The sequence below is a fragment of the Scyliorhinus canicula genome, chromosome 2 (assembly GCF_902713615.1).
Source record: "Scyliorhinus canicula chromosome 2, sScyCan1.1, whole genome shotgun sequence".
NCBI lineage: Eukaryota > Metazoa > Chordata > Chondrichthyes > Carcharhiniformes > Scyliorhinidae > Scyliorhinus > Scyliorhinus canicula.
In genome coordinates, this window is record NC_052147.1 from 225,402,447 (window position 1) to 225,417,627 (window position 15,181).

At 44.1% G+C, this 15,181-nt stretch overlaps 1 protein-coding gene across 4 annotated transcripts in view; it reads right to left on the minus strand.

Moving 5' to 3' along the window:
- Positions 1 to 15,181, minus strand: part of LOC119961986 (potassium voltage-gated channel subfamily H member 7-like) — a 565,928-nt gene that overhangs the window by 178,927 nt on the left and 371,820 nt on the right. For all 4 annotated transcript variants that reach the window (XM_038789678.1, XM_038789677.1, XM_038789679.1 and 1 more), the window contains one exon: positions 1,079 to 1,293. In XM_038789678.1, coding sequence (XP_038645606.1) covers positions 1,079 to 1,293 — 215 coding nt within the window. The remainder of the gene's footprint in view (positions 1 to 1,078; positions 1,294 to 15,181) is intronic.

Below are 15,181 nucleotides of genomic sequence, written 5' to 3' on the forward strand. Positions count from 1 at the left end.
TGTGGGCGAGATGAGAACCAGGAGACACAGCTTTAAAATAAGACAGATGAGGAGAATTATTTTCTCATGCGATCTTGAGTCTTTGGATCACTTCCTCAGGGAGAGGTGGAGGCAGGGTCAATTAATATTTTTAAGCCGGAGGTAGGTAGATACTTCTACAGCAAGGGAGTCAAAAAATATCAGGGCTTGATGGGAATGTGGTGTTGAGGCACAGTCAGATAAGCTATGATCATATTGAATGGCAGAGCAGGCTCGAGGGGCCAAATGGCCTCCAGCTCCTAATTTATATATTCATATGCAATTAATATTTTCTATTTCTTTAAGGCAATTCTCTCTACGTTGCTCTAGAATGCTACAAAAGATGTTTGTGCATATGCACATAGTTCTACATAGATATAGGTTAGGATTTCCTGATCCCACTATGGCTGGACCTGACTTTCGGCAGGACCCGGCAATCCCAGTGGTGAGCAGGGCAGGATAAGGAGTTGTTGTGTGGCTGCCTGAACTTAGATTACCTGTGTGCCTGGAAGTTGAAATTTGGGCACATGATTGGGCCAGTCACACACCTCCCAGCAACGAGTCGCATCTCACACAAACTTTTTGTAAATAGTTCCAGAACTACTTTGAGCCAAACTGAGTTGGACTTCTTGTTTCACATAATATCCAAAAGGCGAGAAAATAGATGCTAAACAAAGTGGTGACTGTTGTAAATTGATGAGAATAGTATATTTTCATCTTTATTTACTTTGAGACTAATTCTTAAAATTGAGATACATCGGAATTTGTGGTACCGAATAAAGCCAAATGGTTATTTCATTCCCTTTGCTTGTCATACAGTCTGCAGAATTTTCTGAAATCTATTATTTTCTCAGAATTGTGCGTGGCATTGCAATACTATTAGTTTACAAAACAAGTGCAATAATTAGCATCTCCATGGTTACAGTCAGTGTTTACTGGGAGTCACAAGTGCAGCAAATGGGTTTGCAAAATTATTAACAATAATAATTATGAATGAAAACAATCTTTAGGAAAGTAACCTTTTGTTAACCGTGTTTTGTCTTATGGCCAAATATCCTACCTGTGTTACTTTTTCCGTCACGTTGTGTGTCCTTTCCTTCACTTTTGGTGCAATGATAGTCTTCTCTGATGAAGGCGGGGATGAGCTCTTCTTTTCAGCTTTTATGTCAGAAAAGTTCAGGGTGATTTGAGGAATCTTGCTAATTGTGCTATATTTGTTGAGATTAGAATCAGATGTGGAGCCCAGTAGGCTTGACTTGATATGATTAAAAGGTCCTGGAGAAAATTCACAGTAAAATATGTAAGGTGCGCACTCGGTATGTTACACAAGTTCACATTTCATATTATGTTCTCAGCTTTTTGATTATCAGAATAGGAAGGACCATTTTATAATATTGATAAATCCATAAATTATTAATTTCTGTCATTACAATTGAATGAATTTTAAAAATACATAAACTAAACAAATATATTCATGATATTTTTGAATGATTATTTATATCTGCTCAAAATGTGGACATTCCGAATGTACAAGTGCAATCTCAGGGAATAGGATCAGTCACTCACAGATAGTGTTAATTATGCTAGTACATTGCATGCATACATTACACTTTTTTGATAGCACAAATGCCCAACTCAGATATCAGCCAGAATTCTCCAGCCATTGCAATTTACTTTTCTTGCTGGAGATGCACCTGCGCCCATGGGTTTCCGGGTGGAATGGGGTGGCTTCAATGGGCAATCCCATTGACAAGCGGCGGGAAGGCAGAATCCCACCTCCAGCGAACAGCGCACTGCGAGAAACACGCGACTAGGGGGCCGGAGATTCCAGCCCATCATCTGGCAATTCAGCAAAAAGAACTAATGAACAGATAATCACATATTCGATAAACAGTCAGCTAATGGTCATTGATTGATGAACTACAGGTGCACATGTATTTCTGCTGGATACAGAAAATATTTGCCATTTTTACAGCTTCAATATACATTGATACTTTTAATGGCTAAGTTGATGCAAACAGCTCAGTGCTTCCAAAAACAGTACAGCCTTTCTGTAACAAGTTTCTGAAAATCACCAGCAAAAGTTAATGGTATTTCAAAAGCACATGCTTTGGAAAAGTACTTTCCTGTCATTAGCTATGATCCACGAATGAAGCCATGTTACTATTTAAAGATCAAATGACATCTTGTCACTAAAATGCATTTTACATCATTATTTATATTTGAACTTTCCTCTGTTTCATTTCATTATTGTGGAACCCAAGTACATTTTGTACAAAATTATAACCAGATGACAGTTTTCCATTTGTGCTAACTGAAGTGACAGTATCATTTGATTGTATACTTCCTCTTCGCATTTTTATATGCTCTTATTTTATTTCTAATCTGTTTTTGGTTTCATTGACAAGGAAGCTATAAAGGAATCTCCAAAAAATCATTCCAAACCTGTGAAAAATCTCTGATTTGACTGCAATGGAGAATTCACAGGAGAAAACTCTCTGTGTACCATGTCAGAGTGCTGTGTATTTACAGGCTCCACAGCATTGGATGTTTCAATAAATAACATCCAGTTACCTGACAATTAGACTCATTAGTTTAAAAACAGTTATTCAATAACTATCAGATAATGACAAGCATGCTTTTGGGCAGGATTCTCTGTTTCAAAAACGAAGTGATCCCACTAGCGGAGAATCAAGACCACACCTTACTCGCACAAGAAGCATCGCCAAGGTGGTATTCTCATACTGTTACCATGCAAAATTATGCATAACAGTGAATATGCTGGTTTCCCTGAAATTACTGGCCTTGGCTGCCATTTTTAACGGGCTCCCTAATCTCAGCAGCCAGAGAAATGTCCACTTCGCTCCAATCCAAATGTCGACACCCTGCTGACAAGATGGGCACTCCACAGGCTCTCATCATGGAGGGGCATCCTCACGCCCACCACAGGAATAATGGATCACCCACCAGCCCCACACAAACCACACATGCATAAGAGTGATCCCCAAGCCACCCCCCTTCAGCCCCTCCCCTTCATGATCACCTTTCTGGCCCGGCCCTCTGGCATTGCCAATGGTGCACTGCCCCCTGGCACCATGGTACTGACATCCTGTCAGTGATGCCCTAGTCCCGCGCGCTGGACCCCAAGGACGGGGTCAAGGAGGTTAGCCCATTGCTCCTGTGCCCTTCTGCCACTGCAAGGTTGCAGATGGAGGGTCCCCCAAGGGTCCTGGGGGTTAGGTGGGCTTGGGCCGAGTTTAAAGGGTTAACACCGGGACCCTCCACTGGGATGAGGCTCCTGTATCTAGACTGCCTCTTCTAGCCCTGGGGAACCTGAAAATCATTCGGCATGGTTTACTTAGGCAGCCCTCTGCTCAAAATCCTTGTCTGACATGTTTAGACCCTAAAATTACCTTCTCACTCTGAACCACTGATGAACAGATAGATAGTTCATTGAAGATTCAAACATCTGCTCCCTCAACCCTATGCTTTTAAAACTGCTGCTTTTTGAAATGTCCAACCCTTCATGGAAAGCCCATAACATTGAAAATCCTTGAAATCCCCTGAGGTCCTCTGAGTTACATTTGATAAGGTAAGAGTTTTTCTTTTTTTTCTTCTCACAATTACTTGAGGGTAGCAAGGTAGATTTAATATTGAATAACAACCTGTAGTAACCAGAAGACGCACTAAATTTTGGGGGGCCTATTCGTGAAAGTAGCAGCAGTAAATTTTTATTAGGGGCCTTAGTATTTCGTTTTTTTTAAAAAATCCAACAACCAAAAGATGGAGAGATGTCAATTGGCGGGGTTGTGTGCTACTCCTGCACGACATGGGACATCATGAACACTTTGTGTCCCTGAGGATTACATCTGTGGAAAGTGTATTCAGTTTCAAAGCTCACCGAATGCATGGAACGGTTAGAGCAGCAGCTGGAAGCACTGAGGAGCACACAGTTATCTGAAATTGTTATAGATAATTGCTTCCGCGATCTGGTCACAACCAAGGTACAGGAAGTTATTTGGAAACATGACCGCCAGACGGGGTAGGCAGACAGTGCAGGGGTCCCCTATGGCTGTCTCCTATCTAACAAGTATGCCATTTTGAATACTGATGAGGGGGAAGGTCCATCAGAGAACAGCAGCAAAAGTGGCCAGAGCGAAGGCACCACGACTGGCCCTACTGCACAGACGGAGGGTTTCAAAGCGTAGAAAGGCGATAGCGGTAGGGGATTCAATAGTCAGGGGCACAGATAGGTGCTTCTGTGGCCGTGAAAAGGACTCCAGGATGGTAGTTTGCCTCCTTGGTGCCAGGGTCCTGGATGTCTGAGCGGGTACAAAGCATCTTAAAATGGGAGGGAAATCAGACAGAGGTCATTGTCCACATTGGCCGGCGGAGGCCCTTCGGTGCTGGTTGGCACGGCGCCAATCACTCCAGTGCCAGCCTAGCCCCCAAAGGTGCGGAGGATTCCGCACCTTCCGGGCGGCCCGACGCCCAAGTGGTTCATGCCCCTCTTTGGCGCCGGTACTGCCCGCCCGCCAGATGCCAGAGAATCCCGCCCCAGAAGTTTACTAACAGTCTAACAGCTGGGAGCATTGACTTGGTTCTGCAGTGATTGATTGTAAAGTTAACCATCTAAGGTCTTTGTTAATGACCAGACCATTGAACACACAATGAAACAACCTGACCCAATCAACCTACTAGGAAAGAAACAGCACTTCTAACCGATATTTAAATGGAAAACCACAGTAAATCATGAAATAATGTAATATGCACTTGCAGAAATAAAGCTAGCACTTGTTTAAATTGTTTTCTTTTATACAGTTCTTACAAAAAGTTTCAATCCTGTTGCTTGATCTTTAAGGAAAGTGGACAGAACTCTGATGATGTCAGGTGTCATACTATGTTAAGGAAGATATTACTTAAATGCTGGCAGCATAACAAACATTATATGGCATCTGACAGTGATAAGCGTGACCTAATACTGCAGAGAAAATAAATGAAAAAATCACTGGTATTTTTTTGCATTATAGTTCATTGCTGATGCCAAGACTCTGCTGTCCAATTTTCCTCCATTTTCAATCTGATCAAAAAACAATTTGAATGCGTCAAAATGTGGAAAATCACTTAAAATGGATGACAGTTACAATTCTAGAATCCATGTTAGATCCAACCATAGTCCCAGTGAATAATGGACAATTGACACACACCACATAAAGGATATTTGTATTATATCTGCCTATCAATATGATAAATATTAATTCCACAGATCACACAAGCACAGTTAATAAATGTCAACTTCTAAAATGTTTACAGGCATGGCAAACACACCAATGGGGCAAATCGTTACATTTTCCAGTTTGTTCTTAATTATTATTTTAAAATTTTTTTAGAGTACCCAATTCATTTTTTTCCAATAAAGGGGCAATTTAGCGTGGCCAATCCACATAGCCTGCACATCTTTGGGTTGTGGGGGCTAAGCCACATAAACACTGGGAGAATGTGCAAACTCCACACAGACAGTGACCCAGAGCCAGGATCGAACCTGGGACCTTGGCGCTGTGAGGCAGCAATGCTAACCACTCAGCCACCATGCTGCCCTTAGTTTGTTCTTAATTATTGATTCAGTAAATCCAACATTGAATTCCTAAGCCTAGATTTACCAAATATCACAAGGCTACTTCCAATTCCATGTGTTTTAATAATTCCTAATAATCTCTTTATGACAACCTTATCAGATATCTTCTGAAAGCCCTTATTGACAAAATTCATTGAAATTCCCCAGTGACCTTCTCAAAATATCAGACGTCGAGAGTTCACTAATCCATGCTGAGTTTCTTTGATCAGCTGATGATTGGTTGTTTTTTTGCAGCTTGTGGGATCTTGTTGTGCAAATGCCATGCCATGTGCCGACGGAGAAAAGTGTCAACACTTCAAAAATAATTCATTGGCTCTGAAGTTCTTTGAAAGATCCTGAGGACGTGGAAGGCTCTATATAAATGCAAGTCTTTACTTTAGTCCTCAAGGAGATTGCCAAATTGTAAAATCAAACCTCAACCATTTTGCTTGTTCAAGTTGGTTTCCACCAGCCCATTGCTGCCCCATAGTGTTTCTGAGGCTTTGAGGGGTCTTTATGGCATTTGTTTCCCACAATGCCATAGTGGGGATTCCCTGGAGATCTCTACTTGGAGGATCAGGTCAAGTTCTACTTAAATTCCTGTTCACTCACCTGCCCAAACTCTATAGAGAAATATATCATTAACTGTCATAAAACCAGGACCTGCAGAGAAGTTAAGCAGGAAATTATGACTAAGTATGTCATACTTCAAGCAGACTAGCCAACAAGCTGCTCCATAGGTAAGATACTGCCTGTGGCTATCGACATTACAATCATGCTGGAATTTTGCAAATTGAGATCATTTCATATTTTGGCAACATAAACCAATCAGTAATCCACGGACAAGCAAGTGACAGTTGCCTTACAGGCTTGAGCAAGCAGTTGCATTTCCATGGAAATCCAACAGGAACATGACAGGGCTCAGCAATGTTATACAGTAGGTTGATTCCCAAAGGTCCAGAGTATTACAGATTGTACCTAATGTAGCCCGCTGATCTTCACTACACTATGTCACTACATACGCAAATAGGAATATTCAGATCATTATCTGATTATCAGTACTGGATTATACATGTCAATATTCACTTCACAAAACTCTAATATAACATCTTTATTTTAAAATCCGAGGCATGGTTTTCAATTAATACATTGCACCTGTGTTCAAAAAAGAGAGAAGCAGTGAAGATATTGTTAAGGAAGAGGAGTGTGAAATATTAGATGGCATAGATACAGTGAGGAAGGAAATGTTAAGGTGTTTGAAAGTGGAATGAAGAAGTATATCCCAGGCTGCAAGAGAAAACGAGAAAAAGCTTTCTATAGGTATGTCAGGAATAAAAGAATGACTAGGGTAAGAGTAGGGCCAGTCAAGGACAGTGGTGGGAAGTTGTGTGTGGAGGCTGAGGAGATAAGCGAGATACTAAATGAATACTTTTCGTCAGTATTCACTCAAGAAAAAGATAATATTGTGGAGGAGAATGCTGAGACCCAGGCTATTAGAATAGATGGCATTGAGGTGCGTAGGGAAGAAGTGTTGGCAATTCTGGACAAGGTGAAAATAGATAAGTCCCCGGGGCCGGATGGGATTTATCCTAGGATTCTCTGGGAAGCCAGGGAAGAGATTGCTGAGCCTTTGGCTTTGATTTTTAGGTCATCATTGGCTACAGGAATAGTGCCAGAGGACTGGAGGATAGCAAATGTGGTCCCTTTGTTCAAGAAGGGGAGTAGAGATAACCCCGGTAACTATAGGCCGGTGAGCCTAACGTCTGTGGTGGGTAAGGTCTTGGAGAGGATTATAAAAGATATGATTTATAATCATCTAGATAGGAATAATATGATTAGGGACAGTCAGCATGGTTTTGTGAAGGGTAGGTCATGCCTCACAAACCTTATCGAGTTCTTTGAGAAGGTGACTGAACAGGTAGACGAGGGTAGAGCAGTTGATGTGGTGTATATGGATTTCAGTAAAGCGTTTGATAAGGTTCCCCACGGTCGGCTATTGCAGAAAATACGGAGGCTGGGGATTGAGGGTGATTTAGAGATGTGGATCAGAAATTGGCTAGTTGAAAGAAGACAGAGAGTGGTAGTTGATGGGAAATGTTCAGAATGGAGTTCAGTTACGAGTGGTGTACCACAAGGATCTGATCTGGGGCCGTTGCTGTTTGTCATTTTTATAAATGACCTAGAGGAGGGCGCAGAAGGATGGGTGAGTAAATTTGCAGACGACACTAAAGTCGGTGGAGTTGTAGACAGTGCGGAAGGATGTTGCAGGTTACAGAGGGACATAGATAAGCTTCAGAGCTGGGCTGAGAGGTGGCAAATGGAGTTTAATGTGGAGAAGTGTGAGGTGATGCACTTTGGAAAGAATAACAGGAATGCGGAATATTTGGCTAATGGTAAAATTCTTGGTAGTGTGGATGAGCAGAGGGATCTCGGTGTCCATGTACATAGATCCCTGAAAGTTGCCACCCAGGTTGATAGGGTTGTGAAGAAGGCCTATGGTGTGTTGGCCTTTATTGGTAGAGGGATTGAGTTCCGGAGCCATGAGGTCATGTTGCAGTTGTACAAAACTCTAGTACGGCCGCATTTGGAGTATTGCGTACAGTTCTGGTCGCCTCATTATAGGAAGGAAGTGGAAGCCTGGTATGGAGGGAAAATCTTATGAGGAAAGGCTGATGGACTTGAGGTTGTTTTCGTTAGAGAGAAGAAGGTTAAGAGGTGACTTAATAGAGGCATACAAAATGATCAGAGGGTTAGATAGGGTGGACAGCGAGAGCCTTCTCCCACGGATGGAGGTGGCTAGCACGAGGGGACATAGCCTTAAATTGAGGGGTAATAGATATAGGACAGAGGTCAGAGGTGGGTTTTTTACGCAAAGAGTGGTGAGGCCGTGGAATGCCCTACCTGCAACAGTAGTGAACTCGCCAACATTGAGGGCATTTAAAAATTTATTGGATAAGCATATGGATGATAAGGGCATAGTGTAGGTTAGATGGCCTTTAGTTTTTTTCCATGTCGGTGCAACATCGAGGGCCGAAGGGCCTGTACTGCGCTGTATCGTTCTATGTTCTATAAGAAGCTCTGACCATAATTTTCCAATCTTCTCTAGCTACAGGAGTGATCCTAGAGGATTGGAGAATGTCTAACTTTGTACCATGCCATGTCAGAAACTTGGCAGCTTTAGCTGCACAAGCTGGTGTCACACACTTAACCCACCCCCGACCTCTGAAACTCAGTCCCCAAGTCCCTTCAGCCTCCTTGCTGGGGCCTGCCAGCCTGACCCCAGCGATACCCCGGACTTACCAGATGTACAGGTTCCCCATCATCGGGCTAGCCTGTAGCCATCGCTCCCACTTGGCGCTGCTGGGACTACAGAGCTGCTGGCCAATCGGATGACAGGCAGCATCGAAGGTGGAACTTTCTGCTGTAATTGGAGCAGAAGTCTCACCTTGAAGTAATAAAAATTGCTCCCAGTGTTAAAATTGCTGGGGTGCAAGCTTGCCACCTACCTATTAACTGGGCAGCCAGGGATCATGGCGCCTCTTAAAATCCAAAGAATTGTATATTTCACCAAACTGTGTTCCATGAACACAGTCAATTAGACGGTTGTTATAGAAGAGAAATACATTTTTTCCCTGCTTGATAATTACTGTGAAAAGATTTATTTATGTACTCCATTGGCCCTCCATCAGGTCTGGTGGTTATGAGGGGCAGGAATTGCATTGGAGGGATCCCGCAGAAATCTGAAACTAATTTCTCCACCATTGTGTATTAGGAATGCAAAGAAAGATGCAGTGAGGGCCGTATTGATATTTGATGCAGTTTTACAGGGTGATGAATGGGAGATCCATTCTATTCGATTTTTATGATCAGACCTCAGAAATTATTGGAGATGAACTGTTGGTACTGGCACCTTGGTTATACGCAGTGCCAGCCTGGCACTGCCATATGGATACCAGTCTGGCACTGCCAAGGTGCCTAGGTGACACTGCTGGGTGCCTGGTTGGTTGTGCCAAGCTGGCATTTTTTGTGCACGCTCAATTGGGCTGGGGTTGATATGGGGGGAGCATGAAGCCTCCTATACTGCGTTCGGGCTGGGGGGAGGTCGGGAATCGTTTTGGGGGCTCAGAGATTCGGACGCCATTTAAAAATGGCGTACGGATCTCGTGCTACATGGGGGGTTCTGGTGAGAGGAGCTCCCCCCTATACAAAACGGGGCTTTGCCCATTCCCATTCAGGCCCCATATACCATGTGTATCTTGACACTGCAAGCACTGGGAAACAGGTGGCTAAACGTGCTTGCTATGGGACCTTGTTCCCTTTTGTGAGAATCATACCCCATGATTTTCAGATGGAGCTGTGGTGATCCTTGTGTCATCTGAGGACTAGAAATAAACTTTCCTTTCAGATTGATAATTGGTGCCCCTTTAGTCAGCAACAGTGAACTGCTATACTGGAATGCCTATGAAGGTCAATGCCAACAGCATGGTTCCTTTGACAGATGGCATTGTAGTATAGAATTTAATTGGCGGTATCTAATGAAGCCTGGTGTGTGTGCGTGTGCATGTGTAGAGGTAGAATTGGGTGGGAGTCCCTGGGTCTGATTCTTGGTGGCGGAAATTACCTGAAAAATCTTGCCTGCTGGAGGCAGGATGTCAATTAGACGCATTAACAAGCCACTTGAGACCAATCGTCACTGCGCCCAGTGGAATTTAATTGGGTTTGGGGATTTAATGGGACTCAAAAAGGTCTCCCTTGCCTCTCCATAGCCACCTAACAAATAGTGTTGAGTTTGCCTGCAGCCTCGTAGGGGAGTTCCTTTGTTCACAGGTACTCAGTGCCCAATTGAGAACCTAGCATTGGGCAGGAGGAATTTCTGAAAGCCATCCCCTCCCCACTCCTCCACTTACCAGTGACTCCCTCCCCATGACCCCTTTCCTGCTTCATTTACCTCTTTCCAGGGATCCATTAACAATTGCTGGTGAAGTCATCAGTGTATTACCGGTGAGCTCCCAGTGGCGCTGTTGGTAATGGAGAGCTTCTGGCCTCTGATTGTTCTCAGGGGTGGGATATCCACCCGACTGAGGTCTTGATTGAGTGGGAGGCCAGGCGCTGTCCCAGTAACTGCTTGATTGCTGTCGGGCCTCCCATGGAAGGCGACACAGTACTTCCACTGATTCTCAGCTGACATGTGGGCAACTAAATTCCACCCAAGATAAGACTCCTCACAATGTTCCACTGCCCTGCAATCTACACCCCGCATTAAAAATCCTTCCCTCCCCCAATCCAACCAACAGGTGAATTCATTACATCTGCTTGACCTCACACATTCAACATCAGCTTTTGCCCCCACCAAGGCTTTTTCACTTATTCAAACCTACTACTTCTTCCAAGAACACTCTGCCAAGCCACGTCACACGGGGAAAACATTAAACCAGTTCCAATTTATTGCAGAAGCAACTAGCACTTAATCGGAAGGAGAGCTGAAGGGCAGGAAAAGATCCTGCCATCCACAAAAGTTTGACCATCAAAATCATTGTGAGAGTGAGGACATGCACCATTGGAAATATTAACTCTATTATTTAGCTCACACGATCATATATCGACTTGAGTTTACCTGCCATCCACCATTGTTTACACATAACTCTTGTCATTCTACCCTTAGTTCTTCAGGCGGCATAGGCTTTGTGTGCACAAAACTGGAAGCACCCTCCATAAAATGTACTTTTCTTTGCCCAGATCTTTTCTTTCCATCTCTCTTGGCAGAATGGAATTGGTAGAAAGAGGCCCATTATTTTTATTTAGGTAATGGGCCACCCGGACCCAGCAATAAACATTACACTGCTGACTGGAGTGACAAGCATCATTGAACATGAGACATGTGTGCCATAAGATTCAAAACTTCGAACAATGAAGAACTCACTATTGTTTGGAAAATGTCACTTTACAACAAGCGATTTCTCCTCTGATATCTTCTGTATGATGCATTGCCCAAATCATTTGCTACTTTGAATCGGCTTGTAGTTTGCATTGAAAAATGAGGGAAACCTATGTTTATTCTGAACAATTGTGATGTGCTTCAGCATGGAGCTATTTGCACACATAAGACTAGTAGAGATAATTGAGGTGAAAAAGGGTATTCAGTGTCGTGCATGTAGGCGGAAACTGCAGACAGAAGAAAGCAAGTTTTCAAACATGTTCATTTATGTAAAGGGTTTCCAATTTCGGTTCTAACTAGGATAACAATACTAATCCTTCACCCACTTTGAAATACTTTGTGGATCTCTACTTGGCTAATACAATTCAAAATAATAGCACCACAGAACCCCAATTATATTTTGGCCGCAGCATTTATTTGATAAATTATCCAATTTTACTTCTAGTTTTCTGGCTGCGTTGAATTCAGTGTTGTTGACTGCAACACATTTTATAACCTTGGTAGCAAATAGAAACCATGCAGATTAATAAATTAATTGGAACTGAGATTGTATAATAATAATAGGCTTTATGTACATTTGGATTCTTATAAAAACTATGCTCTTCAATAACAACCCAGTAACTCAATAACAACAATAACTTGCAGTTATAAAGTTCTCTTAATGAAAGAAAATCATAAAATCATAGAATTTACAGTGTGGAAGGAGGCCATTCGGCCCATCGAGTCTGCACCAGCCCATGGAAAGAGCCCCCTACTTAAGCCCAGGCTTCCACCCTTTCCCCGTAACCCAACCTAACTAGGGGGCAATTTATCGTGGCCAATCCACCTAACTTGCACATCTTTGGACTGTGGGAGGAATCCAGAGCACCTGGAGGAAACCAACACAGACACGGGGAGAACGTGCAGACTCCGCACAGACAGTCAGCTGAGTCCGGAATTGAACCTGGGGCATTGGAGCTGTGAGGCAGCAGTGCTAACTACTGCCACCGTACTGCCCCATGGGGCTTCACAGGGGTGTAAGCAGACACAAATAAGAATTTAGGAAGACTGACAAAAGCCTTGGTCAATTCAGGAGGTTTAAAGACGGATATTTTAAAGGAAAGGAGAAAGATGGAGAATAGAAAGGTTTTCGGGAGGGAATTCCAGAGCTATTGTAGAGCTTATGACTGAGTACATTATGACCAATTGTGATGGGCAATTGGTGTTACTTTTGTTCCAGAAACTATGTGGTCAGGCGAGATCTTGGATAAGAACTGGGGGAAATAACTGTCTTCTCCTATTAATTCACCAACTGACAGCAACTTTTTATTATTCATTCCTGGGATGTGAGCATTGACAAGGTCAGCATTTATAACCCACCCCTAATTGTCCTTGAGAAGGTGGTGGTGAGCGGCTAGCAAGTGGGGGAGGGGAGTGGGGGTGTGGTGCTGGTTAGCAGCATGGGCAGGGGGATGGCTCCCAGTGGGTCCCCTCTTCCCGATGCTGGATTCCTTGATCAGGCATAGGGTGCCTACTCCAAATCCGGAAGAGAAAATGCGATTAAAATGAACTTCTGGACCCTAGCCATGGCACATCATGTACCTGAATGTCACAATGTGGATGAAGAATCTGAGCAACAATTGTATCAAGTGGAGAAGTGACAAGCACAAACCATGAGAGAGAATCATAGCCAAACAAGAGCATGTCCAGTCAAATGTATTAATTTGATGGAAACAAACCGCATAGTGATGATTGTCCAGAAAATGGCAAAGGATGTTGTGCATGCAGCAGATTAGATCACTTTTCCAATCACTGTCAATCATTCAACTATAGATCTTCAAAAATTCATCCAATTAAACATAGTGACCCAAGTATATATCCACAGTAGCATAGCCAGTAAATAAAGAACAATATGTAGTAGGCTATTGAAACAAGTCCCACTGTGAAGGGCACTTAACTGCCTTTGATGTGGTCCGGGAGCTGGCTCTTCCAGGCAGGGGTCTATTTTATGGGGGGTCTCTGGTGGGGGTCTCTCTCATGGGGAGGGTCGTTGGTGGCTGTCTCTTTCCCATGGGGGGCCTCTGGTGGGGGGCTTGGGGCAGTCTGGTGGGCATCGGCAGGATTTGCATTGTGGAGGGGTAGGGTGGCACTCCAATGGACTTTGGGGGCAACTCATAGAACATAGAACATAGAACAGTACAGCACAGAACAGGCCCTTCGGCCCTCGATGTTGTGCCGAACAATGATCACCCCACTTAAACCCACGTAACCCGTATACCCGTAACCCAACAATCCCCCCATTAACCTTACACTACGGGCAATTTAGCATGGCCAATCCACCTAACCCGCACATCTTTGGACTGTGGGAGGAAACCGGAGCACCCGGAGGAAACCCACGCCCACCCAACTCACTTGAAGAGTTACCCCCCTAGCCCACCGCGAGATCTAGACATTAGAATTTACAGTGCAGAAGGAGACCATTCGGCCCATAGAGTCTGCACAGGCTCTTGCAAAGAGCACCCTACCCAAGCCCACACCTTCACCCTATCCCAGTAACCCCTCCCAACACTAAGGGCAATTTTGGACATGAAGGGCAATTTTAACATGGCCAATCCACCTAACCTGCACATCTTTGGACTGTGGGAGGAAACCGGAGCACCCGGAGGAAACCCACGCACACACAAGGAGAACGTGCAGACTCCGCACAGACAGTGACCCAAGCCGGGAATCGAACATGGGACCCTGGAGCTGTGAAGCAATTGTGCTAACCACTATGCTACAGTGCTGCCCGAAGATCCAGCGTGTCAGGGCCCAGGTTGTAAATGCCTGCACCAATTCTCACTCACGTGTATCCCAGCCCAGAGGCTTGGAGAATATGGTGCCCAGTCCATTAATAGGAAGCAAATTGGTCAAATTGACTCATTTGCATCCTCCCTCTGGTGCGGGGTGGGTACTTCGATGCTGCCGCCAGCGGGGGACTGGAGGATCGGGCTTTTTTTACTGGTCACTGGATTCTCTGCCGCATCGGAAAGTCCGCTACTAGCAATGGGCGAAAAAAATCCAGCCCTTAATTTTCAACAACTGCCTCTCACATGAAAAATGGATAGCAGCAATAAATAATTGAGGTGTTGGTGGTCCTGACATTTGCAATTTTCATACAAATAAGGAAGCTGCTCATCTGTCTGAAGCAGCTTAAATATGCAAAGTGATTCCACTCTAGTCAGAGGAACACGTTTGCAGTTTTCAAGGCCAAAATGGCTGATTCTGCACTCTGCATATTTGTACTAGGAGTGAGCAGCCCCCTTGCTGACCCCTCAATGCTCCTTAAATAAATTGATAAAAGGATTCCACCTCCGGGTGAACCTCTCTGCCGACCCTCACAGAGCGAACTTAACCTTTTTCCTTTTCCAACCTCAGGAATTCTGCTCGGTCGCTCATGTATGCTCTCGCTTTTGGAGGCTCCAAGTCCCGTCACCCTAGCAAAATCCCTCTCTGGGCTATCAGGGAGGGAAAGGCCAAAACATCGGCCTCTCTTACCCACTGGACTCCCGGGTCTTCCGACATCCCAAATATCACCACCTCTGGACTCAGAACTACCTCCACACCCAGCGCCTCGGATATTACGTCCAAGAACC